Raw genomic sequence first — 26,897 nt, 5'->3', positions numbered from 1 at the left:
CTTTCTCCTTTTTCTTTCTTATTCCTCCTCCTTTTAAAATCCCCAGAATTCCATCTCTGATTCCCATCCATACCTCCACATCTGAAGCAACATTCCCTTTTCTCTTTCTTCGCTTCGCTTCGCTTCTTGGGTATTCCCGAAGCATTTTTTTTTATATGGCTCCTGTCAATCACTACTACTCTATCTCCTTCTTTGTCTTCTTCTTTTCACTACTGTGTCAATTGCTTTCGATTTCTGCTGAGGGTTGCAGCGGAAATGCAACCATTACCAAGCGTCACCACAAGTGGGTAGGACCCAAAGGTCACCGGGTCATCACCGTCGACGCCCGCGGCTTCGGCCAGTTTCTCTCCGTCCAAGCTGCAGTCGAGTCCGTACCGGAAAACAACACTGAGAGTGTAACCATCTTGATTAGTCCGGGATATTACATGTAATAAACTCGACGACTGGAGATCTTCTGATCCGTGATTCTAGCTTTTCTGCTTATTTGTGTTAAATGGATAATCATTATTGTTTTTTTGTATCATGGGATGCAGAGAAAAGGTCGTGGTTCCTGCGACGAAGCCCTACATTACGTTTCAAGGAGCTGGGAGAGATGTTACAGTGATAGAATGGCACGACCGGGCGAACGATCGAGGACCCAATGGCCAGCAGCTCCGCACTTATAACACAGCTTCTGTTTCTGTTTTATCTAATTATTTCACTGCTAGGAATATCAGTTTCAAGGTATGAGAAACTTTTTAGAACTTTCCTTCAGCTGAAATCAACGGCGAGGAAGAAGGAAGATCAACATGAGCTTCATAGCTGTTGATTTGGGTTGCACTGCTTCAGTCATGCGTTACATGAAAAATCTGTTTAAAATATTAAAGTTAACTGATGTTTTTTCATTTATAACCTAATTATCATCAATGGCGAGCTTCAGAATCTAAAATCATGTAAATGAACAGAACTCAGCTCCGGCGCCTCTGCCAGGGATGGAAGGATGGCAAGCTGCAGCATTCCGTATCTCCGGCGACAAAGCCTACTTCAGTGGCTGCGGTTTCTACGGTGCACAAGACACACTCTGCGATGATGCCGGACGCCATTACTTCAAGGAATGTTACATCGAGGGATCCATCGACTTCATCTTCGGCAATGGAAGATCCATGTATAAAGTATGTACGTCATACCCATTTCACAAATAACATCTCTGCAGCATATAATTCCGTCCTTTTTTCTCTACAGAAATTCCTGACCAAAACCCGTTTCAGAGTCATCATCTTTGAATCAAACTGCGTTATGTTTTCGAATTTATTTTTTTATTTTTGAATATATACAGCAAAAGATTCTGACCTTTCTCTACAGAAAGCAAGAGGCCTTTCTGTTTCTGTTCTTCTTTTGCGAAAAAAGAAAAAATTGCCAGTTGCCTCAGAGGTGACAGAAAGTTCATCCTTTTGCCTCTTCCCTGCTCAGTTCTCAAAAAAGAGGAGAGCTTTTTAAAATAGCCTTTCATGGAGTCACAGAGGACAAAAAGATCTTTCTGATTGATCGAGAAATAGCTTCTGTATCTAGTCTTCATTTTAGTTTATATGAAACAAGTACTAAGGTAGGTTCCATGATGGACGTCCAGGACTGCGAGCTGCACTCAATCGCAACGAGGTTCGGATCCATAGCCGCACAGAATCGCCACTCTCCAAGCGAACGGACAGGATTTGCTTTCGTGAACTGCAGAGTGACCGGATCGGGCCCGGTGTACGTGGGCAGAGCCATGGGCCAGTACTCTAGGATCGTGTATTCTTACACGTATTTCGACAACATGGTGGCCCACGGAGGCTGGGACGACTGGGACCACACAAGTAACAAGAACAAGTAAGTTCATTAGATTCTCAATCCAACGGCTAGGATCGTTTTGTGAATGTATAAAAATGAAAGAATTTTTACTTCTACAGGACCGTATTCTTCGGGGTATACAAATGCTGGGGCCCAGGCGTGGCAGCGGTCCGTGGAGTTTCATGGGCCAGGGAGCTGGATTATGAGACGGCCCATCCTTTCCTAGTGAAGAGCTTTGTCAATGGAAGGCACTGGATGGGCCCGCACGACGCATGATCAGACATTGTTAATGGGCATCCCCTCTTACATGCATATATACATTTTTTTCCATTTTTTTTTTTTTTTTTTTTAGCATTTGAAAAATTGAAATGTGAAGCAATATATGAGGCGCTTGGTTCCATCACTCTCACTTCTGTATCAAATTGCAGAAATTGATTACAAGAAAGCTACAATTTGAGTTTTTTTTTTTTTGTTTTTGCCCTTTTCCTTTGAGACTGAGCAAGAAAGTTAACGTTTCTGAGTGTGTATGGGGATAAGATGATGAAGTCCAACGGCTCTTACCAGATAAATAAAAAGAAGAACTTCAATTGTTCTGACTCAAAAGGGTCCCTAAATAAGTTTGGATCAATGAAATATCAACATCTTGACAAGCCAACGGAAGTGAACAAAAGGAACTGTAATTTTAACCTGCAACTCCGAAATGTGGTATCAAAGCAGTGATTTCAGGATTCCGATTTATTTCCTTGCTACTCAGATTATGAGACATGAAGGGGTTGTTCGGTGTTGCAGACTACATGTGCCAGAAGTACTTGTTCAGCGCATTGGTACGTATGATGTTCTTCATTAATTCTTAGATTTTTGGGTGTTGTAATAGAAGTTGTCATCGTGATAAGAAGAGTTATTGCTGGGACAAAGCACCCTTGGGTTCCATTCATTCTGGTTTGAGTGAATCCAGTCCAGTGTGGCTTTATATTTTTGCTTCTTACGTAACATCAGAAGCATTATCTTCATGGAAGAATATAGATCATTCTGCCTCCAGTTTTCCGCATCTACAAACTTCATTTGTCAAGGCATGAGATGGAGTCATGGAGAACAAGCAGAAACCAGTACACGATGTTAGTTTCGGAGTCTGTCTCATATGCTCTTCCAGATAATCCAGTGCTTCTGTTTTGTCGCCGGTGGTTTCTTCTTCCAGACAGTCGTTGTTGCTGCTGCATGAAGAGTCCCTGAACGGCAGAAGATAAATCCAGTGATTCAAGCTGGTCACGTTGCTGCTGTTGAAATTATTGTTATAGTTAGTATGTGGTCAGCTTGTGAGTCATCTCAGCACCAACAGCGGTCCCCATGAATGGATTCACGATGTGAGTATATGAAGCCTTCAATGTCTCTCCCTTGCCTGCCAATCTGAGTGACGCAGACAGATCATCAGTATTATAACCAATCCCAGCAACTTACCATTACTTTCATAGACCAGAGCATACTTGAGATCCCTTACACCTGCAGGCCGCAGCCCTTAAAAATTAGAGGATATACTTGCAGCAGATCGTGTTCATTATTGCTATTGCTGAAAGCAGCACTCGTTTCTGTTATTTTTTGTAAAGATTAGAAGCACTCGGTTACTCTCAGTTGAACGTGGTGCTGCAAATTATTTCTCGTGTCCTCATCACAGTTAGGGCTCTCATTATTTACATGTTATATGCAGCTATATAACAGCATATATGTTGTGTTAATTGGGAAGTTACCATTGTGTCTCTTTGATTGCTTGAAAAATAAATTCATAGTTGATTACCTTGGATTCATTATTTGCTGATTGGTGTCGTCTTGATTTAAACTTAAAGATTGCGTTGGTTCAAGAATTCAACTCTAGGATGGCTCATAAGAGCACAAAAAATACGAAGACTGTCTCTGCAGAAGAATTTGAATTACTTCAAAAAATAAAAAAATATGATCGTGCCAGTTTGTAAGAAGATTGTTTTTTAAGAGGAATTTGAAATACAAAAAATAAAGCATAAGATGGCTCATACACTAGGTCAAGCCTCCTCAAACAAGGTTTCTCCTAATGTTGCTACTATTATAATAGGTATGATTTCATCTACTTTTCCATCATGAATCATTGACTGTGACCTCCGAGTACTTGACAAGTAACTGTAACCTCTTGAGTTCTATATCACCCTGTTTGACTGACAAATTTGTTTTTATAATAGATGGATTCCAAACCAAGGTGTGTGGGACATTTGATACACCTACCTTTCATTTGAAAAATATCCTATTTGTTCCTGAATTTCTCTTAAATATTTTATCTGTTAGTCAACTCACAAAAAAAAAAATCAATGTTCCATTACCTTCTCCCCTACTTCTTGTGTTCTTCAAGATCTAAAAACAAAACAAGTTATTGGTGGAGGTCATAAACAAGGGGCGCTCTATTATCTCGATTCGCCAACATTCACAACCACATCTAGTGCTTAGCATATAGCCCTTCAGTGGCACAATAGTTTAGGCTATCCATCCATGCTATCTCTCAAACAGATGATTCTTTCTTTGCATTCCATTTCCGATCTAAACTGTGAAGATTGTCAAGTAATCCTCACAAAAAAACCAAAGGTGTTATTCCGTTTTCTTTAGTTCATACTGATAATATACATATCAACATGAATTCTCTCTTCCTCTCTGTTCTCGATCATCCTTTTCTCCTCTCGTCTCCTCTGTCACCTTAAGTTGAAGATCTTAATATCATAGAATCCTAAAATCAACACAAGCGTAACTTAAATGTGATCCCAATGATTCACCCAAGCTCTTAGTGTGTAAATAACTCTTTCCTTCAAATAAAATCATCCATCTAGTATAATTATAAAATAGAGCTTCTTCAAAGTAGAAATTTTTTTGTTCAAAAATAACATACATTAATACTTTTATTTGACAATTGTAAATTTTAAATATTTATCTCATATACGTGATTAACATTAGTAAACAATAACAAAAGCAACTACACATGTCCAATCTGTGCTATTTACATTATTAAAAAAGCATTTTAGTAACTTATTTTTAAAAATAATTATACAACTAAGGGTGTTTTGTAATTTATCTTAGATATCATCTTCCCACAGAAGAGGCCTAACAAGAGTTCCGGATTCTTTCACTTACAATTCCGCGATAAAGAAAAAACAGAGTCCTCAAGTTCATGATCTTCTTCCCTTCATTTTGCCACTGAAACAGTTCCAGACTACCGGAGCCACAGCGATGGACAACAATTTAATATATCATATTCTTTTGACGCCAGAGATTGAGAAATATTACTTATTCCAACTCCAAGGAAAAGAAAATTAAAATATCTCAAATCAGACAAGAGTAGGAAAATTCAAGCATCTCACATTATACAACAATCGGCATTGGGATCGGTCATCTCCTGAAATCTGCACAAACCAACTTATTAAAAAGCCTATGTTGAGTACAGCCACCTTGCAAATATTGAAGAACTCAGGTATAACAACCAAATGGTAAAAGATTTATTGCCAAACATATAAGTGGAATCTGTACATGTACAGAACCATACCCAAATAAAACAGCTAATAAGTCCAATCAGTATATATAAGAAACCATCACTCAATGAATGCAAGCATATTAGGTTACCCACGACTGGATCACTGAAATTTTATTCTTGACATCAAACAGAAATTTCAAGCTTCAGTGGAGTGATTCCAAATTTCAGTATCCTAAAAATAATGATTTCTGTTCCAAGTGAAGTGCTTTATAATATCAGTGTCTTCATCATCATTACAAGTGTTTGGTCTTATCTATTTGTCTACAGTAATTTACTATCAACTTCTATTCTGTTATGCCAGCTCGCTGAACTCTAAAAATATCCTATCAAGTATCAAGTTGTATCCATGGAAATCAGTAGCCAACAAACTGTACATTTTCTATAATCCTAACCAGTATTGACACAAGAGCTGCTTAATGTCAAAATCGTCAAAGATTCCATTCAGAAAATTTTGTCAAAGATCCATATAATGATACAGATAAACCCAGTTTCCTGAAGCTCGCGAGAATTATAGAACAACCGAAAGTGGTATTTCTTGTTTCCTCGGATGTTATTAAATTTATCCATGTAAACACAAAAATAACCATGGTCCTTGCAGACTAGCATGTTCTGCGGCAAATTAGCAATTCATGCCTTGAAGTAATGGAAATAGCACCTAACCACTTTGTGCTTAAAGAGTGACTGACAGCATAAATAGTGTTAGGCAGTGACAGACACTAGTGCAACAAAACAGTATGTGATGTTCACATACATCTAACAGGTTTTTAACCCTCAGCATGATGACAAATGATGACTAGGGTGCCAATAATGATAATAAAAATAGAGTTGATCATGATGACCATCATCAACATCATCATCTCTTACTATTATTATAAAAGAAGTTGAAACATGATGACAAAATCCTTCACTTCTTTCCTATAAAATGAATTAAACAATACAACTTGAAGATCTTCAGCAATACTACACCAAAGAGAACAATAAAATGATTTTTTAGAGAAAACAAAATGCCATATGACAGACAAAACTCTCATTAGACATAACGAGTGAAGGAAAACTTTGTTTTGATGGTTTGATAACCTCAAAAGAACAGAGATGACTTACAGAGGGTTGCCAAAACTTGTTAGGTCAGAATCGGGAGTAAGCTCTTGCACAATATCATTTGGAGGTTGGCCACATTCCTGCATTCTCTGCATGAGGTCGAAAATCTGGGGAAAGTTGCTTGGATCATTTTCATACACTTCATTTAACTTTTTTATAAGTTCATACTGACGGCAATAGCGTTCATATTCTTCCTGCTTCAATTCAGTCTTGTGTTCCTCCAACCACTTGGGATATCTTTCCCCAATTTCTTTCATGGGTTCATGAAGAATTTCCTTTGACAGAAGTTGCTGCATCATAGTCTCAACAATGGAATCCATGTCCTAACATATGCAAGGACCATAAGAAGTCAGAACCAGAGATTCTGAAGAAAACAAACGCAATGGAAATCAAATCATGCAAAAATAGACTAAAGCAAGAAAAAAAAAACCTCCTAAGTAAACAGCAACCAGAATTTAGCTGGAATGTGTCCACAACATAACAACCTTCAAAGCTTTCTTTTTTATGCTTTTCAAAAGTAACTTTCTCATTTGTGCAGGAACAGAATAATGAGTAGACTCCAATAAATGAGGAGGTAATGACAAAATATATAGCACAATAATGCATCATTCATGATATGCTAGATTTTGTTTTCCTTTTTTTTGTGAAAATATTGAGTATAGATGAACAGATAATATTGGTACAGTAAAACTACAACGAAAGATTGTAGAGATCCCAGTGGTTGAAAAAATTGAATCCAGGTTAGCCAATTGGAAGGGGCGTTTACTTAGTAAGGCAGGCAGACTAATTCTCCTTAAATCTTGTATTGTTGGCATTCCTAACTATGCTCTATCTTTTATGCCTTGCCCATCCTCAGTTTGTAAAGCCATAGATAAAATGAAAAGAAGATTCCTATGGAGAGGATCAAGTGACTCTTTCAAATATTATTTGGTCACATGGAATGAAGTCTGCTTACCTAAAAGATTGGGAGGATTAGGGATTCGGATATCAAAAGAAATGAACAAAGTCTTACTGCTTAAATGGATTTGGAAGTACAACACAAATTCCTCCAATCTTTGGAAGGATATGGTTCGAGTCAAGTTGGGCTACAATATGCCATGGTGGATGGCTGGAGGAAATCGGAGAGGACTATCCTCAATATGGAGATCTATTTTTTTTTGCTTCTTCAGAATTTCTCATCAGCCTGTAAATTCTTTGTGGGTAATGGCAGATCTCTTAAATTCTGGGATGACTGGTGGACAGGACAGGCACCTTTATGGAACTCTTTCAGTACTCTTTTCCTTCTCTCCACTCACAAGGAAATTACAATTGCAGATGCTTCTGAGGGAGGGAATGTAAACCTACACCCCCGAAGGGGTTTATCAGACATGGAGGCCATGGAAGCCAGAAACCTTTTAGATGCTTTGAATCATGTCAGAATTTGGCCTTCCAATGAAGACAAGCTCATTTAGTGGCCTGACAAAAGTGGAAAATTCTCAGTTGCTTCGGAATATGGATACATCAACAGTTGGGATCCGACACAAAGGGAGCATGACATCAACTTCGTCTGGAAACTATGTGCCCCCCCTAAGGTAAAATTTTTCATGTGGAGTGCTTGTCAAAGTAAAATTCTCATGGCTGATGTGCTCAAAAGAAAAGGTCACCCATCTATAGATCCACTATGCCCTTTCTGCCACAATGAAAATGAATCCACCAGTCATACTCTTCTTCAGTGCCAGTTCTCATGGACTGTGTGGACCTCTGTTTTAAGCAAATTGGAGTTTCAATTTTGTATTGTTGTCGACCTGATAAGCTTTTGCAAGTCGATCTTGGGATATCCCCTTCCTGGCCTCGGCAAATTGATTATCTCAGCTTGTGCTAGTTTCATTCCATGGGGGCTTTGGAACTAACGAAATAGAAGGCGGTTTGATGCTAAAAACGAATTTGAGGCTAGAGTTGTTGACAGAGTGACAGGGCAAATATCAACCTGGCTATTGACAAAAAAACCCCCTCTCCTCTTTCAAAGGCACCGGCATTCGAGACAATTGGAGCAATTTGGCGAGGATGCACATTGGAGCCAAAATCCCAGTTATGTAGGAATGGACCCCTCCAGAAACTGGCTACCTAAAACTGAACTTTGATGGATCTTCTCTTGGCAATCCCGGGATCGCGGGATTTGGGGGCATCATTTCAGACTCATCTGGGAATCGATGGTTTTCTTATGCTGGTCCTTTAGGCATATCCGACTCAACATCGGCTGAGTTACATGGCCTTCTTAATGGACTGCGGGTGTTCAAAGACAAATGTAGTGGACCTATTCACATTGAAGGGGATTCCAAGGTGGTGATTGGTTGGTGCCAGTGTAATACTTCTCCCCCATGGAGGCACTGGGACGTATTCCAGGAGATTTTGGATATTGTATCTTCTTTTTCTTGTATTTGGTCTCACATTCCGAACTCTGCAAATTCGGCAGCAGATGTGCTTGCCAAGGAGGAAGCTTTCCTGCAATCTCTCGTTGTAAGAGATTTGCTCCCTCTGCCTTTGTAATTTTTCTTTTCTTTTTCTTTTAATAAAATACATCTTCATCAAAAAAACAGTAAAACTACAATGAATAGATAGAAATATAGATAAATAGAGAAAGAGAGAGAGAGAGAGAGAGAGAACTAGATCACTGTTCCTAGATAAGAGAATGAAGATCCTAATGCTAGCATGGATGCAAACAGAAGTTCTCTAATCATGGGCAGTTGAACTGAGTTCGACTCTCTTTCCCTCAACAACCAACTAGGCATGTAATAGGATCGGATTTGGTCCGGATATGGCATTTCTGAATCCAATTCATATGCAAATATTTGGATATCCGAAATCTGGATATCTGACAAATTATCAAAAGTTACAGCTCTGATTTTGGTTCTGCTGGATTGTTTTCAAATTCAGATAATATCCCGATCCGAAATTGTAAAATGAAAATAACTGCAACAATAAAAATGAAAAACAAAAGAAAAACCGAAAAATCTGGTTCTTTGAGATATCAAGATGCTTAATAAGAAAAGTAAAGAAAAAACATAGATAAGAAGGGTCAAAAGAAGAAAAGACGCAGAGAGATGGGGATCGGTTGACAGAAAAAACAGACATAAGAGAAAAAAAAGGATGAGAGAAAAAGAAAGATATAAGGCGCCGTGAGATGAGATTTCATAGAGAACCGTTGAGAAAAAGAGAGTTAAGCGAGAGAGAGGGGAGGAGAACAAGTATGACGAGAGAGAGGAGAGGGGAATGAAAGGCACACGACAGAGAGAGACAAGAGGAGAATGAGACTCGAGGGAGTAGGGAGACTGATAAAAAGGGAGGAAAAGTAAAACTTAAATGATAGCTCCCTGCAGATTTTTCGACATAAATATTATAAAACTGATAAAAATGTATTACAGGACTCATTGGAAAAGAAAGCAGTAAAGATTCAAAATTTAAAATAACAACATGATGATATAGTAAAACATTTAAAATTTAAAACTTTGGGGGGAGGGAAAAGGAGAAATAAAAAACAGTGATTCGTAATACTTCGAATCCAGATATATACCAGATCCGAATCTACCTATTCTGATTCCGATTCGAATTTAAATCAGACACTTTTATACATCTGAATCGGTCCCAAGCAAAAAATGGATTTATCCGAAATTCCAGAACCGCATCCAGATTTTTGTCAACACCCCTCTGCAACAAACAGATGTAGGAGTCGCATACACTGGATGCATGTTTTTCTATGATAAGACAACTGGCTAGTTCCGCCAAAGGGATAGCTTATGGGCAGATGCCAAACAGGTGAAGAATAAGAAACTTCAAAAATAAAATATGGATCATTTCTACAATAATACGACTGAGTAATTCTGACAAATAGATAGCTTCATGGTAGACTTACATCTCTATGGAAGTAAGGTTGCACCAAACATAAGCATATATGGAAGATTTATCAAAATTTTAAAAGACAGCAACCAATGTAAAATAATTTGTCATTAATTTTAGCACTGACTTAACATCCTTAAAATGTTGAACAACTGCATTACCGCACAACAACAGTTTGCTAATTAAAATGACAAAAGAAAATAGATGAAAAACTCAAATAAGAGGGCCAAACCTCATAGCACAATAAACACACCAAGAAAAAGGGAAATTGGCAAAAAGAAATACATGTATTATTTTACTGCTTGCACTCCTCTCATCATCTCAGTCCATATCCTTTAGTGCTTCATCAGAATGTTCCAAGAAGCTCCACCTTCTTTCTGAGAAATATCTCTCAGAGATCTCTGTTTCCACTTTAAATAAGATCCTCCATGGCATCTCTCTTTCCACATTAAATAAGATCCTCCATGGCCTATCAAACTAAATATTAAGATTCTTTTCTAATATGAACTAGGTATTAAGATTTGAAAAGCACGTTTGGCTTCAAATCCCAAATGACAAATTGAGAATATGGATTCTGTGTTCTGCCTTTCTATCAATTTCTCAACCCCTTGATCAAGGGTCTGTCCACGCCAGCATGTTAGCATCTATCTGTTCTTGTCATTCACCACACCTTCGTCAAGGTTAGCTAAAAATTCTCTACCCTATTCCCGAATCATAACCTTGTGCACTCTCAAAGCGATTATTTAAGGCCAAAATGAGTAAAATCAATGCCTAGCCCAACTAAGCAACCTAGGCTTCTGTCTAAGCTGAACATAACGCGCAATTATAAATCATAGAATCGAGCCACATAGACAGACAAAGAAGAAAGGTAAACAGGGATATGAACAAAATTCTGCTCGATGAGATCATCATCAATAACTCAATCTTCAAACTGATAGCCCAACATTGAATACATTAAACAAAACTACAGAAAGAGACAGAGAGAAAAGGAACCTGCGAGCCAGCATGGTCCTGAAACTGCTTAACAAAATCTTCCATCCCATCTTTCAGCAAATCGGCCTGAGACATTGGCGGCACAGCCGATTCGAATCGCTTTACCGCCTCACGTGTCTGCTGTGTGAGCTTATCAAGCGCCTCAGTCACATGTGAGTCTTCAACGGTTTTCTGCTTCCCCTTTTTCTTACTCTTCAAATCAGGCAATCCAAGGCCCAAACCCTGGACCTGGGAAGCCGAAACCAAGCTTGAAGACGACGTCTTTTCTGTGTCTCTGTCCCCATTGTTACTAGTTTTTCTGCAAAGAAGGGAATAGAAGAAGAAGAAAAAACGCAGACGTCAAGCCAGAATGTAAAACAAATTTAGAAAAACAAAAAACAACCCAAGACAAGGAAAATAGAGAAGAAGCGTCACGAAAGAGAGGGAGAGAGATATACTTTTGAGAAGAACCGAGGTCAATCTTCCCGAAGTCATCCAAAGCGCCTGCAGGAGGATAACAGAACCCACAGATAAATAATTGACAGATAAGCTAAAAAACCAAGAAAAAGAAGAGAAGAAAAAAGGGGAAGGAGAAGGTTTACTGTCGAGCAGTTCGTCTAGATCATCGGTCGGTTCGGCCATGGTCAGCTCCCAGTTATAAAAACCCCAACTCCAAGCGAGAGCGCGAGAACAGTGAGAAGAGAAGGAATGCAAATATCTTATAGATGTACCATGTATACGCTACAACGGTAATTTCAAGGAGAATAAAACAGAATTTTATAAGGATGGCAGTTAGCAGAACGAAGAAAGACAAAGCAAGCACAGTGCAAGACCTGCTTCGAGATTTGAATCCAGTTCTCTTAAACGCATAGAGCTTCGCCGACCTCGCTGTAAACAGGTCTTCACTGCTGTGAAGACGGATCCTGAAACTTTTGGTGGCAGTGAAACGGATTTTGGCGGCTGCAACTCTTTTGCTCATGTCAACCGAAGGGCTCGGTACCCGTGTCAATTTTATTTCTCATTCATTATTTATTAAATAAAATATAAAAAAATATAAAAAATTATCCTCATATATAATTAATTAATCTTACCTGTTTATTGTCCAATTATGATCGACGATCATAATCGGACAATTGAGATAACTATTTCACATTGTATCAATCATAAATTAAACGCCTATTACTTCTTGTTATATTAAAATTTTTATTTCATTTTAACAGATCAGAGCCCATTGAAACATGCTCATTAGACAGTTTTTGGGGGTTTAGAATGGAGACTTCCTAAGCCCCGAAGCCTGTGCAAGAATTATCCAGCAAGAACCAAAAGCCCGCTTGATAAATTTTTGCCAAAAGTAACACGAACAGATCGGATATCAAATTCCGATGAAGACCTCCCTGGTAATATCAAGAAAATGAAAAACTGGGACGATCTGATCAGCATACAGCTGAAGCTCGATGAAGTTTCTATTGGGATTGAAACAAACAGAAGCAAGACAATTTAGTATCGGAAAGCATTTGTGCTGATCATAGGGGCTCTACTGAGAACATGTATCATGATTGGCCTTGCCCTTCGCTGTTCAAGCGAATCTCGGCTGCCTTCACAACTGGGGGAACTCCGGAATCAAGAGGAGAAACCTGCAAAAACAGGGGCAAAAGGATCGGACACTTTACAGTACCCATCTTAGAATAAAAAAGCTGATCACTGGATGACGTTTGCACAAACCTCCATTACTTCTTTGGGCTCTGAAACAGAAATCTGACCATTGGACTCCACAATGGAAGAATGTTGACTACTCTGTCCTTCAGGCTGGATTTTAGGTGCTTCTTGACTTCCAGACCCCACAATAACTTCTTGCCCTTTAAAGGGCTCAAATTTCTTCTCACCATGAGAATCAGAAGTCGCCTCTTTGGCACTTTCAGTTTCAATAGGTTGCTGCCTTGACATTTCCTGCCCGGGATGACTATAAACAATAGGCTGGTTGTAACCTCGAGGTACATATCCAGCAGGTTGAGTATGTGAGGCAAAGAAAGACTGAACACCATGTCCACCAAATGAGCCCTGAGTTCGCTTCATCCGAGAATTGTGCTTCTTACCAGCTAGATGACACTCAAAGACGGCCTGAGTATCACATGTAACATTGCACAAAGAACAGAACTTGGGCTCCTCCTTGGGTTCTTTGGGCTCTCTAGGAAACTGTCCATCCATCATTCTTTCTGACATCCTCATTCGTTTGGCACCCCGAACAAATCTCACCATCCTTTCCTGCTTTGGTACACGCCTCCTATCATCCCAATGACCCCTACCCCGCGTTGGCCTCCTTGATGGAGCAGTTGAGACTTCTGCAATTGGTTGTTCTCCAGCTTGATTTTGCTGCTTTTCCTCCATCTTAGCTGTTTCCCCAGAAGTAGGGTGTGGCAAAGTTTCTGGAGCAGCAGAAGTTTGTTTGCTTTCTTGTTCATCAGCGGCACTCTGAACTTTCTCAGGCAAGGACTCAGATTCTGACTGCAACTGAGGCTGGGACTCCTGCTGTTGGGACTGGGCTTGCTGCTCATGCTCATGCTGGGTCTCTGTCTGCTGCTCAGGCTGGGCCTCACTCAGCAGTTCGGGCTGGGCCTCACTCAGCCGCTCAGGCTGGGTCTCACTCTGCTGTTGATGGAACTCAGGCTCATGGGGATGGACCTCAGTCTGCGGCTGGGTTTGCTCCTGCTGCGGTGGTACACCTGATTTCTGCTGGAGTTCAGCCATCATTTTTTTATGCTTTTCAAACTCTTGCAGCCTTTGGACATTTTTCTTGTGTCTCTTTCCATTCAAGTGCTGCTCAAGAATTTCCAAGCTGTTACAATCAACCATGCAGAGCTCACACCAAGAAACTTGAGGCATCGGTTGAGAGAGTGCTGCTGGGACTTGTGGCTGAGCTCCCGGGCCCTCTTCTGATGCTGCTGTTGCTGGTTCTGGACCAGGGTCAGGATGTGGGGCTGCTGAACCAGACGGATGAAAGCGTCGACCACCAGCACCCCTGGCCATACGCCCCTTACCTTTGAAAGAATCTGACTTATAGGGATGATGCCCGTAGTTGTTTCTGCCACCACCCCTGTATGGCCCACCACCCCTTCTGCCACTACCTCTATAGGGTGGCCTTCCAACCTGCAAAAACACTCCCTATGGATCTTAGACATTTATAAGTGAAGCAGTATCTGCATAAATGCAATCAAACTATCAGAAAGGCACCACGTCACTAAGGTTACAGGAAACTAGCTCCACAAGTAATACTGTGTCATTCAATTAGTCAACAAAAGGTAGTAATGAATTTAAAAAAAAAAAAAAACAGTACTGGCTATCTTAAATCAGACAATGAAGTATTTAAATTTACCTTATCACAAGTTTACAATAGTTGCTGTCTTGCGGGCTCAAAAAGATCCGATAAAATTAAATAAAAACATCTCATGGAACTTAATCACAAGAACATAAACCCAGAACCTGCATCATCTTAATCATTAAAAGACCAAGACACTGTACCTGTAGCTACCACCTTTTACGTGGCCAGAAAATCATCATTGCATTATTTTATGATCAAAAGAAAGGGATGCCATGTAGATTAGCAGCCCAAATGCCTACAAAGTATAAAACTTCTGATCGGTTGGAATGCAAGGTAAGTACCCAAAGTCGGGCAAAAAGTAGTCTGGCTCCCACATTTTGAATTCAACATTATGGGCTGAGATATTTGGCCAAATCTTATCATACCAATGAATTAGGGCAGATCAACATGCGCTCATGAAGAAGCAAAATTAATAATAAGAATAGTGTGGTCACTCATGCATTTCTGGATGCTACTAAGCAAGTGATGTACTCAAGAAGGAGCAACATTCAGGAAAAAAAGGAATCTTATATTAGAAAAAACGAATTAACTGAGATCAATGTTCAAACTGTATTGGATGTTTTCCCACAACAATATACCTAAATTAGGATACTGCTTAACAACCATTTTCACAGGTTCAAATTGTAAGAAAACCAACCACAGGTTTTTTGCATATGACTGTAGTTTTCTCTTTTTTATATATATCAAAGTAGTTTTAAGAACTCTAGTAAGAGCTTTATATGATGTTGACAATTTGAATTACAGTGAGAAACAACATCCTACACCTTATCAAAATTTAACACAACTTATTATCACTATTTATAAACATAAAAAACAAACCGATTACCATCATATGCAGTGGAAAAAAATATGAAACAAATCAACTTACTGCATTATTGCAAATTCAATTTCTTTTCTAGCTTTTGGAAGGATACATGAAACAGTTAAAAAGTGGAGTAGAAAGGAATCCTAGCAATGGGAGTAGATTTTTTTTTTTTTCGTATGTTGAACCCCATATACAGACGAGAATGAACTCATACCTCATACTAAACAACCCAACCCAACCCCACCCCACCCCCACCCTCCCAACATGGCCGTTCAGCAAAGGCCCCAGTCACATGAGGAGCAGGTTTATTTCCATACTTAAATATGTAAACCAATTTTACCCAGAAACCTCATATTTCAGACCTATCACCTCTCATAAAAAATAAAATAAAAATAAGGTTTTCCCAAAGACAAACACGACAGCAATCAAAACTCCTCTTACTTTCACATTGCAAATATGGTTTATACTAACACATTTTACATTTTTTCGAAAAGTAATATATTTTACATTACCAATATACCATGGCTAGTAAATTAAAGCATATAAGTTTCAGAGACCTATTCCACTTTCCTGATACTTTGCAGCCATAAAACAGGAGAACAAATAATTCAGAACCACACCAAAACTAACTTGGATCAAAATCGGGGCTACCCAAGAAATATGACAAAAGAGTTTGAACCAAAAAGTAAAAGACAACTAACTCAAATGACAGAACATTATATATAAGTACCTTCATTTGAAGTTGAAGTTCAAATTTGAATTTTGTTGACTAACCCCCCTTACATGGAAACATCTCAGGGGGGTTAGTCAACTTGACGCAGGAGATGAACTTCAGCCGCATTACTCAATTCATCTCCTGACGTTGTCAGTGGTACACCAGCGTTCAAGTCATGTAGATGACTAAGTTGAATCCGAAAATCATCTCCACGGTTTAATTTCGGAAATCTGGTTTCCACAGTATATTGCGAATCATCCAAATGAAGTTGGCACGGCGCTTCGAACCCTCGTCGATTTTTTTTTTCGGTCTCACTCCCGCACCCTCTCTCTCTCGGTCTCCTCCTCTCATCTCTTTTGCCTCCGAAAAAAATTTCCTCTCTCTCTCAGCCTCCATCTCCCTTCTCCCTCTCAACCTCCCTTTTCCTTCTCCCTCTCACCTCGGCCTCCCTCTCTTCTCCCTCTCGGTCTGTCCCGGCATCTCCGTCGCAGCCCTCCGGCCACCATCTCTACTCCCTTTCGGTCTGTCTCAGCCTACCTTTTGGCCTCCCAACGCCTCCGTCCCAGCTCTCGCAACGCCCCCTTTCCCTGTCTGTTGCACCTCTGTGGCATACTGAATCTTGCACGGATTTGAACTTGACTCCACTCAGATTTTTTTTTAAACTTTGAGTTGCTGTTGTGTTTATTCTTCTCCGTCCTACTTTGAGATTGTTTCAAAACATACACATCGTCACTTGTTTTGCAAGTTTGAGATGCTCCGAGGGGACTGATTCTGATGGGCAGATGTTCTCTGTCCATAGCATTCTCCCCTTCCAATATCCATTTAAAAGCATCCTCACACATCTCATCAATCTTATTCAAAAGCAATAAAACAAGGGAAGAAAATCCATCTCCAGATAACCATTCAAGTTTTAAGCCGTATTCCATATTTAACAACCAAATTGATTCAATTTTATGCCAATTGTGACGATTTGGTTCCTGCACTCCACTTGATGAATTGTCACAACCAAATGTCTTTGCTTGGACAGCAGTGCTAGCCTGCTATTGTACAAATGGGGAGTTCGATAATTGCCTCCAAATGTATCAGGACATCCGAGCACAAGGTATGGCACCTGATGGATATGTCTTTCCCCCTGGTGCTTAAGGCCTATGCAAAACTGTCATCCTTGAAGGATGGAAATCAAGTTTTTGGAGATGTGATCAAGTTTGGGACAGCACCCATCTTGCAGGTTTCAAATGCTTTGATCGATATGTATTCAAAATGTCATGATATTGAAAGTGCTAAATAGGTTTTTGATGGAATGTTTGCAAGGGATCTTCTATCATGGAATTCCATGATATCTGGTTATGTGCACAATGGGTTGATTGATTCAGCAAAAGAGCTTCTAAGAGTGATGAGATTAGAAGGTTTTGAAGCTGATTTAATCACTTGGAACACAAATTTTGGATGCATGTAGTCAAATGGGGCTCATTGAAGAGCTCTGCCAAGTGTGGATCTGTTGGACTTGCTTATTCTGTGTTTTCAAACATGAAAGAAAGGGACACTATCACTTGGAATACCATGATAGGAGGATGTGGTGGGAATGGCCATGGTGGGGGCAGCATTAAGGCTTCTTCAAGAAATGAGACAATCAGGAGCTGAACCAAATACCGTGACATTAACCTGTCTGCTTTCTTCTTGTAGCCATGCAGGTCTCGTGGATGAAGGGCTCAAACTCTTCAGTAGTTTAAATGTTGACTTTGGGATTATCTCCTCTATGGAGCATTTTGCTTGTGTTGTGGATCTCCTAGCTGGTAATGGCCAAATTGAAGATGCATTGCATTTCATAAATAAAATGCCAATGGAGCCCAATGGAGGGAGAAGAGAAGGAGAAGAGAGGGAGGCCGAGAAGCTCTACGACGGAGCGACGGCAGGCAACTGCAACAGAGCGGTGGCAGGCAACTGCAACAGAAGCTTGGCAATGGCGGCTCTACGACAGAGGCTCAGCAATGGCAGCTTTGCGACGGAGGCCGAGAGGGAGAAGAGAGAGGAAGAAAAAAATTTCAGGGGAGGAAGGCCGAGAGGAAGAAGAGCCGAAGGGAGAAGAAGCCGAAGGGAGTGCGAAGACGAGAGGAAGAAGAGAGCGGGAGAAAAAAAAAATCGGGGGAGGAAGGCCGAGAGGGAGAAGAGAGCGCCAAAGAGAAAAAAAAAATCTTCAGGGAGGGAACGACGAGTCTCAAGCGACACTTCAAGTGGATGATTCGCAAAATTGGGCTGAATCACGATTCCACGATTTTAGCCTGAGACGATTACTTGCGTTTTTCAGATGATGCTGGCGCTCATTTACGACTAACAGCCTAATCGAATGAACTATGTAATGCGCATGAACTTCATTTCAACTTCATTGTTGACTAACCCCCCTAAGATCTACACCTACACGTACCTACTCTAACAATAGTATACTGGGCCTACAATAGTGTCACTTAGCTGTAAAAAAAATTTTACATGCTCCAACAAATATGATTAAGCATGATAAACACCTTATTCATGAGAAAGTTTTAAATGGTATTCATCAGATTCATTCCATTGACCAAAGAAACTCCTGACAAGTTCGCTTAATATTTCTTTGTCACAAAACAAAGAAGCCAAGGAGGAGTTAGCACCACCCCTCCCTCCCCCTTTCTATCTTCGGATAGGAAAGGATCTTCCTGCCTACCTGCAAACATAGACAGGGTGGTTTCCTCCCCCATCTGTGTACTTGAATAGAAGGAGGGGAGACCAGCCTGACTGGGCCAGTTTTGTAGGGTTTGCTGGTTGAACCACAAACACTGGTCATGTCAGCCAGTTTTTAACCTTCCCCACTTATACAAAGTATCATAGCCGAAGAAGGGACCGGATGCAGGCCATTTCAGTCCCAGTTTGATAACATTGCATAAAACATTGGTAGCAGCACAATAAGGTTTTAGGGAGTTCACACTTATAGTTAACAGAGACCATGTTAATAATGGGACCAGGTCAGGTCAAATCAAGTCAGAGCCCCAACTCTGAATATGACAGGCAAATTAAAATATATATAAAAATTACAAGACTTGGAAGACAAGCTCCATGAGTCACAAGCCAAAAAATTATATCATCCACCAGTACCCGGTGGTAATTTCACCTAAATTTCTAATGCAATTATATAGCTAGAAATTTTTTCTTTTGTTTTTAAATGTTAATTGTACACAAACCCCAATCACAGGTAAGACTTGGACCCAAAACCTCACAGTAGAAATCCCCCAATGTAGCCATTGAATTAAAGGTTCAATCCAAGAACTAGGAAATATGATTACTATTAAAAATGCTAAGGCAAACCAAGCTCCATTAGTCTATCATAAATTGGCTTGGATCAATGGCCAATCAGGTTCCACTAAGTGGATCAAAATCTAAAAGTTAGTATTATATCCATGCAGAAAATCTGCAATTCCATCATCATGATGAGCACACACCATTTTTCCACCCACCACTTGATCCACTCTAACCAACTTAGCTATAGAGTCTGGGCACACAGAATAGAGCTAGCCGAGCATAATTCATTTTATATGTCAAAACAGACTAAAAGATCATCTACTCATACCAAAATTTATACAGTTTGTCAATGATGATGCAAGTCCTCGTGAGTAGTCCACCCAAAAGGCAAGAAACAGAGGGTTTGCACAGAGAAAATGTTAGCAACATTTTGAATATGCAAAACGCTCTATCTCTGAATGACCGTGGAGAGGAAACACCCTCTTTTTATTCCACGAGTGAAAAAGAAATTCCCCTCATCATTTTTTTTCTGGAATAGGATGGAGTTGTAGTACAATGAACAATTTTTAGGCAACTCCAACCATAACTGACAAGGGAAGAAGCCCTGCAGTAATGTAAGAGTGATTTAGGAGTACATACCTATTTTTGGGGTATCCAGGCAAATGATCAACCATCTGTCATGTTGATGAAGAAAACTATCACGGCAGGATAAGGATGCAGCTCCCAGGACAACTTTCCTACTAGAAAAATGGCACGCTTCAGAATTTTAATGCCGTGGAGGCATTCGTACTTATTGATTCAAGGAAGCGTCAGTTGATAACCATGACAAATACTTGATGTTAACCAACTACTCCATTCCAGGAATTTGATTCCTTGGCAGCATGTTGACATAAGATCCATTCTCAAGCACCACATTTAGGATACACCAATTCTCTGATCCACATTATGAGATGCTTACATCCTTATGTCACCACTGAAACTCACCATTGACACACTATTGGTGTGAAATAATTTATTGAGTAAAAAAGCAGTAAGACCAAGTGTATGTATACGCATCAGTTAACGTTTCCAACTCTTGAGGGGCAACTGATACAGTTGATATCATGTGACAGGCCACAACCAGTAAAACCATAATCATGGTCTGCACATGAATCATGTTGTCTTTAGTCTTCCTCAAAATCCCATTACGACGAAAAGAACAGAAGTTTTCTCTGTTGAGTTCTTCAGATACTCCCCAGAATATGAATAGAACAACTTTTGTCAACTTAAGGAGACTTAAGTTCACTTGAACAAACTGAGGCAGATCAAAAGCTCAGACTCAACTAGAATCTAGCCAGGAGGCCTGAACTTTTCATTGACCCAACAGATTCAAAGAGGTCAAGAAATTGGGAAAGGAGGAAGCTATAGCACCAAAAATTTATTGACTAATCCAAGGCCTCAGTTGATCCAATTGAGTTTCGAGTTGACCACAAGTAGTTGCACTGGTCTGGGACCACATCTGGTTAAATGTGATTCAAGAACATTAACATGACATATCAAAAAAGATCCAGTACCTGTACAATTGCGTGCATTTTGATCGTATTCCTAGTGTTGTCGAGTAACACTTCTTCAAATGAATGGGTTGTTCCTATAAGCCACAGCATACGCATCATTTGACAGAGACAAATACTCAGCATTCTTTGGAAAATGGGAGCATTGAACCTGTCAAAACAACATGCAGACATATTCTACTCGATGTGCACAACTTTTTTCCACTTTGATGAAGATATAAACTGTACTAAGATCCAAAAAATCAAATCCAAAAACTACTAACTAATGTACCCAATAGCTTTAACCTTGGCCAGGGCCACAATAGCCAATGATACGAAAAAGTGAGTCATCTAAACCTAGAAAAGTCTGCCAGAAAACCTAAAATAATATTGAATTCTAGACAACTCAAAATTTGCCTTGAATACAGCCCTGCCCATGTGAAATTACAGAAAGCAACTATTGCAAAAACACTAAAAAATAAAAAAAATAAAAGCATTTGTCATAACTATGGAGGGACACTTCAGATTCAACATTGACGGAGCTAGAAGCAAACAAATTGGAAGTACAAACATATAAAATATGAGTTGAAGGTAAGATAGAACTTCAACTCTTATGGGTAAATAATAAGACATGTCAAAGAAAAAATATAGACCACTTTTTTGAAAATACCTGTTTGCTGGTATAGAATACAGGAGTAGATAAAATATCCTTCTTCGATTCAGATGAAAGCAGCCCCAACATATAATGTTTAGAATGAAAGAAAAATGCAAAGAACGAGCTGACCTAGTCTAGATTAAAGCCCAGAAGGAAGACAAAGTGAAAGTTCTTTCTTATGTTAGTGTGGCAATGGAAAGTTTAATGGAAAAGGTCAGGCAATTAACTTTTTATTTCAAATCTAAGATTAAGATGGAGGATTTTTGTCGCCTTCTCTAAACAGGGAAGCAGATCACCTTGTTTTCCACCACTTTCAATTAAATTTAATTTATCTCCTTTAAAGATATAAAAGGTGATCACTTTTTATAATTACTGGATATTCCATCCAAACTTTTCATGTCTATTAACACTTTGGGGACATATTCTCCAGAATTCACTTTCTCTCCCAACATTACCTGTGTACTAACAAGGCCTAAATGGAATATGAATCAGTAATCTGAATTCCCCAATGACAAGAAATACCACTTAAATCTATGAAAATTGTATACATACTAGCGAATGGACAGATCTCGTAAGCATAATAAATTAGAGAAAGCATACTTTATGTAATATGTAAACAAACCCTGGTAAATTTGCTCAAGCAACTTAAATAATTAACAAAAGAAATCAGGGCTCACCTACCAGTTTTGTTTATGGTGTTCCCATAGATCCACCAGAATGAGACTAGTCATAATCAAAATTAGCAGTTAGACCCCTCCTTGGAGCTTTGCCCAAGCATGGACCATTAGAGATCAGGCTTAAGCTTCTTGGAAGAAGTGGGAAAGAGATATTTGATATTTATGCCAAACAATGGCAAGAAACTTTTTTTTTTTAAATAGTGTTTTGAATGGTAGAGGTTTAGGAACAATTAAAAGAAAAGAATGCTTATGATTCCGGAGCAGACAACTACCTATACTGTTTAAGGGCAAAACCCAGACCCAGGTGAAGTAAAAAGTTGCCATCTAGCACTGATTGTCCGTATGGAATTGGACATTAAAACAAATGACTACAACCAAGCACTAATATTAGCATAAAATTCCTTTTTTTAATTTAAAAAACTTACAGGATTTTATGCTAATATTACCTCAGATGAGCTTCTAAGCTGTACTATTTGACTTAATGGAGAAATCCCACAATCAAGGTAAAACAAAATGCCAGCACCAAAGAAATAAGCGTGCAATCTCTCAGAATAATTACTTTAAAAAAATAATAATGATAACATTAATAATAATAAACCAATATAAGTACCACAACACTTGGTATCGCCCAGTCATGGAGGCCAAAGCTGTGACCAACCATTGAACCAAGGGTCTTCACAGGACAGACCATCAAAGTGGCTGAATCACATCGCACAGTAAAACAAGAAGAAATGCACATGATATGAAGAACCAAACACAATAATAGAAACATCATAATAGCATATGCAGAAGATGACAACAAATCATAGCAGAGAAAAAAATCACATGAAGATGGGGAAATGGAGTCAAACCCAGCAATAAGGTAAATATATTGAAGGCAACAATGCAAAACATTTTTTGAAAACCAACAGCAACTCCCAGTCCTCTTTATTTCTTTTTTTTTAGAAGTCTTCCGGTCGGCTTTATAAAGATTGTTCAGTTAAATTGTTGATTATGCCATGGCTAAAAGATATGGACGTAATGGATCAAGACAGAGCAACCACGTGTCCAAACCTCTATTCTAGCAACTTTTTGCAGAAGAAACATTAATCATGAAGATGAATCATTGGCACTATTTAGTTGAAAAGGAGTCGGCATTATGTAATGCTTGAGAAACAAGCGTAAACAAACAAAAAGAAAAAGAGAAAAGTACATAAAGTTAATCCTTTACAAGCCATTGCCAAAATGAACTTTTGATGTTATATCAGTGAAAATGATGAGCTTTTCCTATGATATAGAAACAAAGAAACAAAACTTATAATGTAGAGGAAATAAGAAAACAGAAAGAGAACACCATATAATTAAACTAGAAAATCTGGCACTACCCCCAGAGCAAGCAAAAACCCCATTGGCAAGAGAAGAAGTATTTTTTCTCTACAGGATCTTCTTAGTGGATATTTTTTCATCTTTAACTCAATTCTAGAATACCAAGACAATTTAGGAAGGCAAAATAAAATTCAAAATCAATGATATAAAAAGTATTAAGGACGCATTTTGTCAAGCAAAAAGATGATGACAATAATGTTGCATACACCTATAAAGTTTCAAGGCATGTTTACAACTTTAGCAAACCACCAACCTTTAGCTGTCATGAGCAATGTAGGTATGAAAGGACATAGCCCAGTCCATGATTAGGCTCCCCATGATGAAGTGAGGAACTGTGACTCAGCTAGGAAGTCATAGTTAGCTACTCTCCATGCTCTCATTCATTTATAACGAACATGTGAATCCCACTATTTTCCCAGTAACCTAGCAAGTGGCTCGTAATCACCACCAGATTTCCAACACACTGAGACTATATACTTTTGCCTCTCGGCAAAAACAAAAAAATAATATGTCAACTGTCCACAATTCGTAAATTAAATTGTAAACTCTCTTCAAATAAATAAATAAACAAATCTGAGTATAATAAGGACACAGATTCATCACTCCAATAACTGCAACAAAAACAACAGTGAAAGAAAAAACAGTAGAAATAAGCAGACATCACAAGAATTACAATCGGTGGCTTATCCTGAAAAAGAACAAGAATCTCTTATCCATCTACAGCCGCTAATTTCCTATCTGTCAAACCTCATAAGAATGCTTGTCTACCGCGAAGTATAGCTCCTTGGCACCTCACCACTTCATAGATTACACGTTAAAAACGCAACCAACTTAAACATAGCCGTGAGCATCTTAACAATAACAACAACGGCAAAAACGCAGAAAGAACAACACACAATAAAAGGTCATGCGCGAGGGGAAAAATCACAGACAACAAAATGTAGAAAAAAAATGTAAACAGTGGGGAAAAGGCAACATGCTGCTCAGGCGGCTTTGAGCTGAACTACGACGACCGGAAGGATAGCAATCGTGACTCGAGTAACAGAAGGGACCAACTCTGACAACCCTTCTATGCATTTCGTGGCAGATCAATCGAATGTATAAACGACCAACCGATGGCCACAATTAGACAAGTAATTTGCTAGAGGGGAGAAAAGAAAATTCAAACACTTACTGGTGAACGGAAAGGACCTCCGTGATGGTAGGAAGGCGGAGGCCCAGGCATTGGTGGGTACCCACCATTCCTCGGCGGCCAACGGTGCCGTTCGAGCATCCCTGCCGCCATAGCTCGTTCGGCTCGCTCCGCTCTCTCAGCGGCATCCATGTTGTGCTGCAACTCCGACAGGGCAGCGACAGCCGCAGCGGCAGCAGGATTAAGACCGTGCACTACAGGATAGGCACCATGCTCAGGCGGGTAATAAGCATTTTGATGGGCTGCTCCGGCCGACTGAGGCGCAGAATCTGAAGGGGCGGAGATGCCCGGTGGTTGAAGGTTCTCCGCTGGCGGACGCTGCTGTTGGTAAGCGTTGTGCGCTGTGGAAGGATTGGAGTAATCTGGTTGATAGTACGGATAGGGCAGCGGCGCGTACTGGTGGTGGGAGTTGGGGTAGTAAGGGTAATAGGCCTGAGTGGCATGATCGAAAGACTGGGGCTGGACTTGGCTGGGATCGTACTGTTGTTGTTGTTGCTCTTGCTGCTGCTGCTGCTGGAAGAGTTGCTGTTGCTGGGTTTCTGCCCCAGCTGAGTAATCCATGGCGGGAGAAGAAGGAAGAAGATTGAAGCACGGGAAATAAGATTTGGGAATTTTTCATCTTATTGACAGAGATCAAAATCTGTGCGCGGGTACGGTTGCGCTCCTAGGCGAATCCAAGTCGCCGAGATGGAGGCCCCATCTCAACAAATTTTAAAATTTTATTTATAGCTAAATTAAAATTTTCATTTAATGATGTAAAATATAAATTATCACTGGCTTTTATGTTGTTGCAATCGTTAATTTTAATTTTTAGATATCAGTGAAAGACTTATTCATCTTTTTATATAAGAATTTCTATATTTTGGGTTTTTAAGAACTCACGAATTCATTTGGAATTGAAAATCGATTCCAAACTAACAATAATTCATAGTAAGTATACTTGATTTAGAACTTTAATTAATTCTCATTCAAAATCTTATGAACCTGATTCTACTTTTTTCTAAAATTCATTTCAAATCTCTAAAATCAAAATATAAGTTTAAAGATAAAGTTCGTGTAGATTAATAAAATGAATTTAAATTAGGAGATGAAGATGATCTTCAAAATTTTATTTTGTTGACTACAAAAAAAGTTGAAAAACATCTTCTCCGATCTCTTAATGAATCATCTATGTTTTTTTTTTTTTTTTTATGTAAAAGGGTTAGCCACTTAATTCTATCGGAAAAAAAAACTGAGTTTTGCCTCCTCATCGCTGTATTTGGACCACAAAAAGTAGAGAGGAAAGAAAAAAAAAAGCGAAAAATAAAAAAAAAATTGAAAATAAGAATGCACATGGGAAAATTTAAAAGAAAATAAAATTTAGTAATATTTTAAAAAAATAAATCATAACTAAGATAACTATACTTCAATAATTTTATTATAAATACACATCATTATTCTAATTAATTTTTAAAAATGCACAAACACAAGAAATAAAATACCTAAAATTATTAATAAGTGTTGCCTAACTCGACTTATGACCTAACTCGGGAACGGATTACGTCGTCACGTCCCAATCCTATTGCAAAACCCTAAAACCAAATAGATACTTAGACCCCACGTGTGTTCATGGCGTGTACTTAATTTATCTCTTAAAATTTTTTATTATGTTTTAATATATAAATTAAATTATGAGGATTTTATAATAATTTTATTTTATTATATTTGTTTGGAATATATATGTTGCTTAGTCGGTTATAGAAGGTTGTTATGGTCCTGGGGTTAAGTACCTATGTATTCCGCTCTTAACAGGCAAGTTTTTTTGTAGTATTAGTTAGGTACTTAATATTTGGTATTAGAGCGGGTTCCCACGTCGCGAGTTCGAATACCCAATGGGAGTCCCGGCGTGGGCAATCTCGAATCCCAGACATGGGCTCTGTAAGGGAGTATGGGTTTTTGACCCGGACACTGTCGCTAAGTGTTAACCTATCGTGGACGTCGGCTCCCGAAGGTGGGGTTTACTGTTATAGTCACGGGGTTAAGTATTTAC

The 26,897-nt window shown here is 39.1% G+C and overlaps 3 protein-coding genes across 4 annotated transcripts; 1 reads left to right on the top strand and 2 right to left on the bottom strand.

Annotated features, from left to right (window-relative positions):
- LOC137947999 (probable pectinesterase 68) lies at window positions 1–2,209 on the top strand. 2 transcript variants are annotated; one of them, XM_068793891.1, is made up of 5 exons: window positions 1–427; window positions 534–723; window positions 945–1,151; window positions 1,607–1,845; window positions 1,964–2,209. In XM_068793891.1, the coding sequence occupies exons 1-5, from the start codon at window positions 156–158 to the stop codon at window positions 2,010–2,012; spliced, it is 957 nt and encodes a 318-aa protein (XP_068649992.1). In that variant the 5' UTR covers window positions 1–155; the 3' UTR covers window positions 2,013–2,209. The 2 variants fall into 2 exon arrangements, with proteins under 2 accessions (XP_068649992.1, XP_068649991.1); XM_068793890.1 differs by having other exon boundaries at window positions 4–427; window positions 1,926–2,209.
- A 2,764-nt stretch (window positions 2,210–4,973) lies between these two features.
- On the bottom strand, window positions 4,974–12,153 carry LOC137948128 (peroxisome biogenesis protein 19-1-like). The gene is made up of 5 exons (XM_068794087.1): window positions 11,890–12,153; window positions 11,746–11,791; window positions 11,309–11,606; window positions 6,446–6,765; window positions 4,974–5,216 (listed from the first exon to the last, which is right to left on the bottom strand). Exons 1-5 carry the CDS (start codon window positions 11,927–11,929, stop codon window positions 5,171–5,173), a joined length of 750 nt encoding a protein of 249 aa, XP_068650188.1. The 5' UTR covers window positions 11,930–12,153; the 3' UTR covers window positions 4,974–5,170.
- A 446-nt stretch (window positions 12,154–12,599) lies between these two features.
- On the bottom strand, window positions 12,600–25,441 carry LOC137949002 (mediator of RNA polymerase II transcription subunit 15-like). Its single transcript, XM_068795253.1, has 3 exons — window positions 24,851–25,441; window positions 13,010–14,431; window positions 12,600–12,921 (listed from the first exon to the last, which is right to left on the bottom strand). Exons 1-3 carry the CDS (start codon window positions 25,427–25,429, stop codon window positions 12,838–12,840), a joined length of 2,085 nt encoding a protein of 694 aa, XP_068651354.1. The 5' UTR covers window positions 25,430–25,441; the 3' UTR covers window positions 12,600–12,837.
- Between the last annotated feature and the right edge of the window lie 1,456 nt (window positions 25,442–26,897).

This window comes from Aristolochia californica, unplaced genomic scaffold (genome assembly GCF_029961685.1).
Source record: "Aristolochia californica isolate CCGP_79_NKW_82.1479 unplaced genomic scaffold, dmAriCali1.0.hap1 SCAF_13, whole genome shotgun sequence".
Taxonomy (NCBI): domain Eukaryota; kingdom Viridiplantae; phylum Streptophyta; class Magnoliopsida; order Piperales; family Aristolochiaceae; genus Aristolochia; species Aristolochia californica.
The sequence above is the reverse complement of the archived record's forward strand: the minus strand, read 5'-3'. Positions and strand labels throughout refer to the sequence as shown.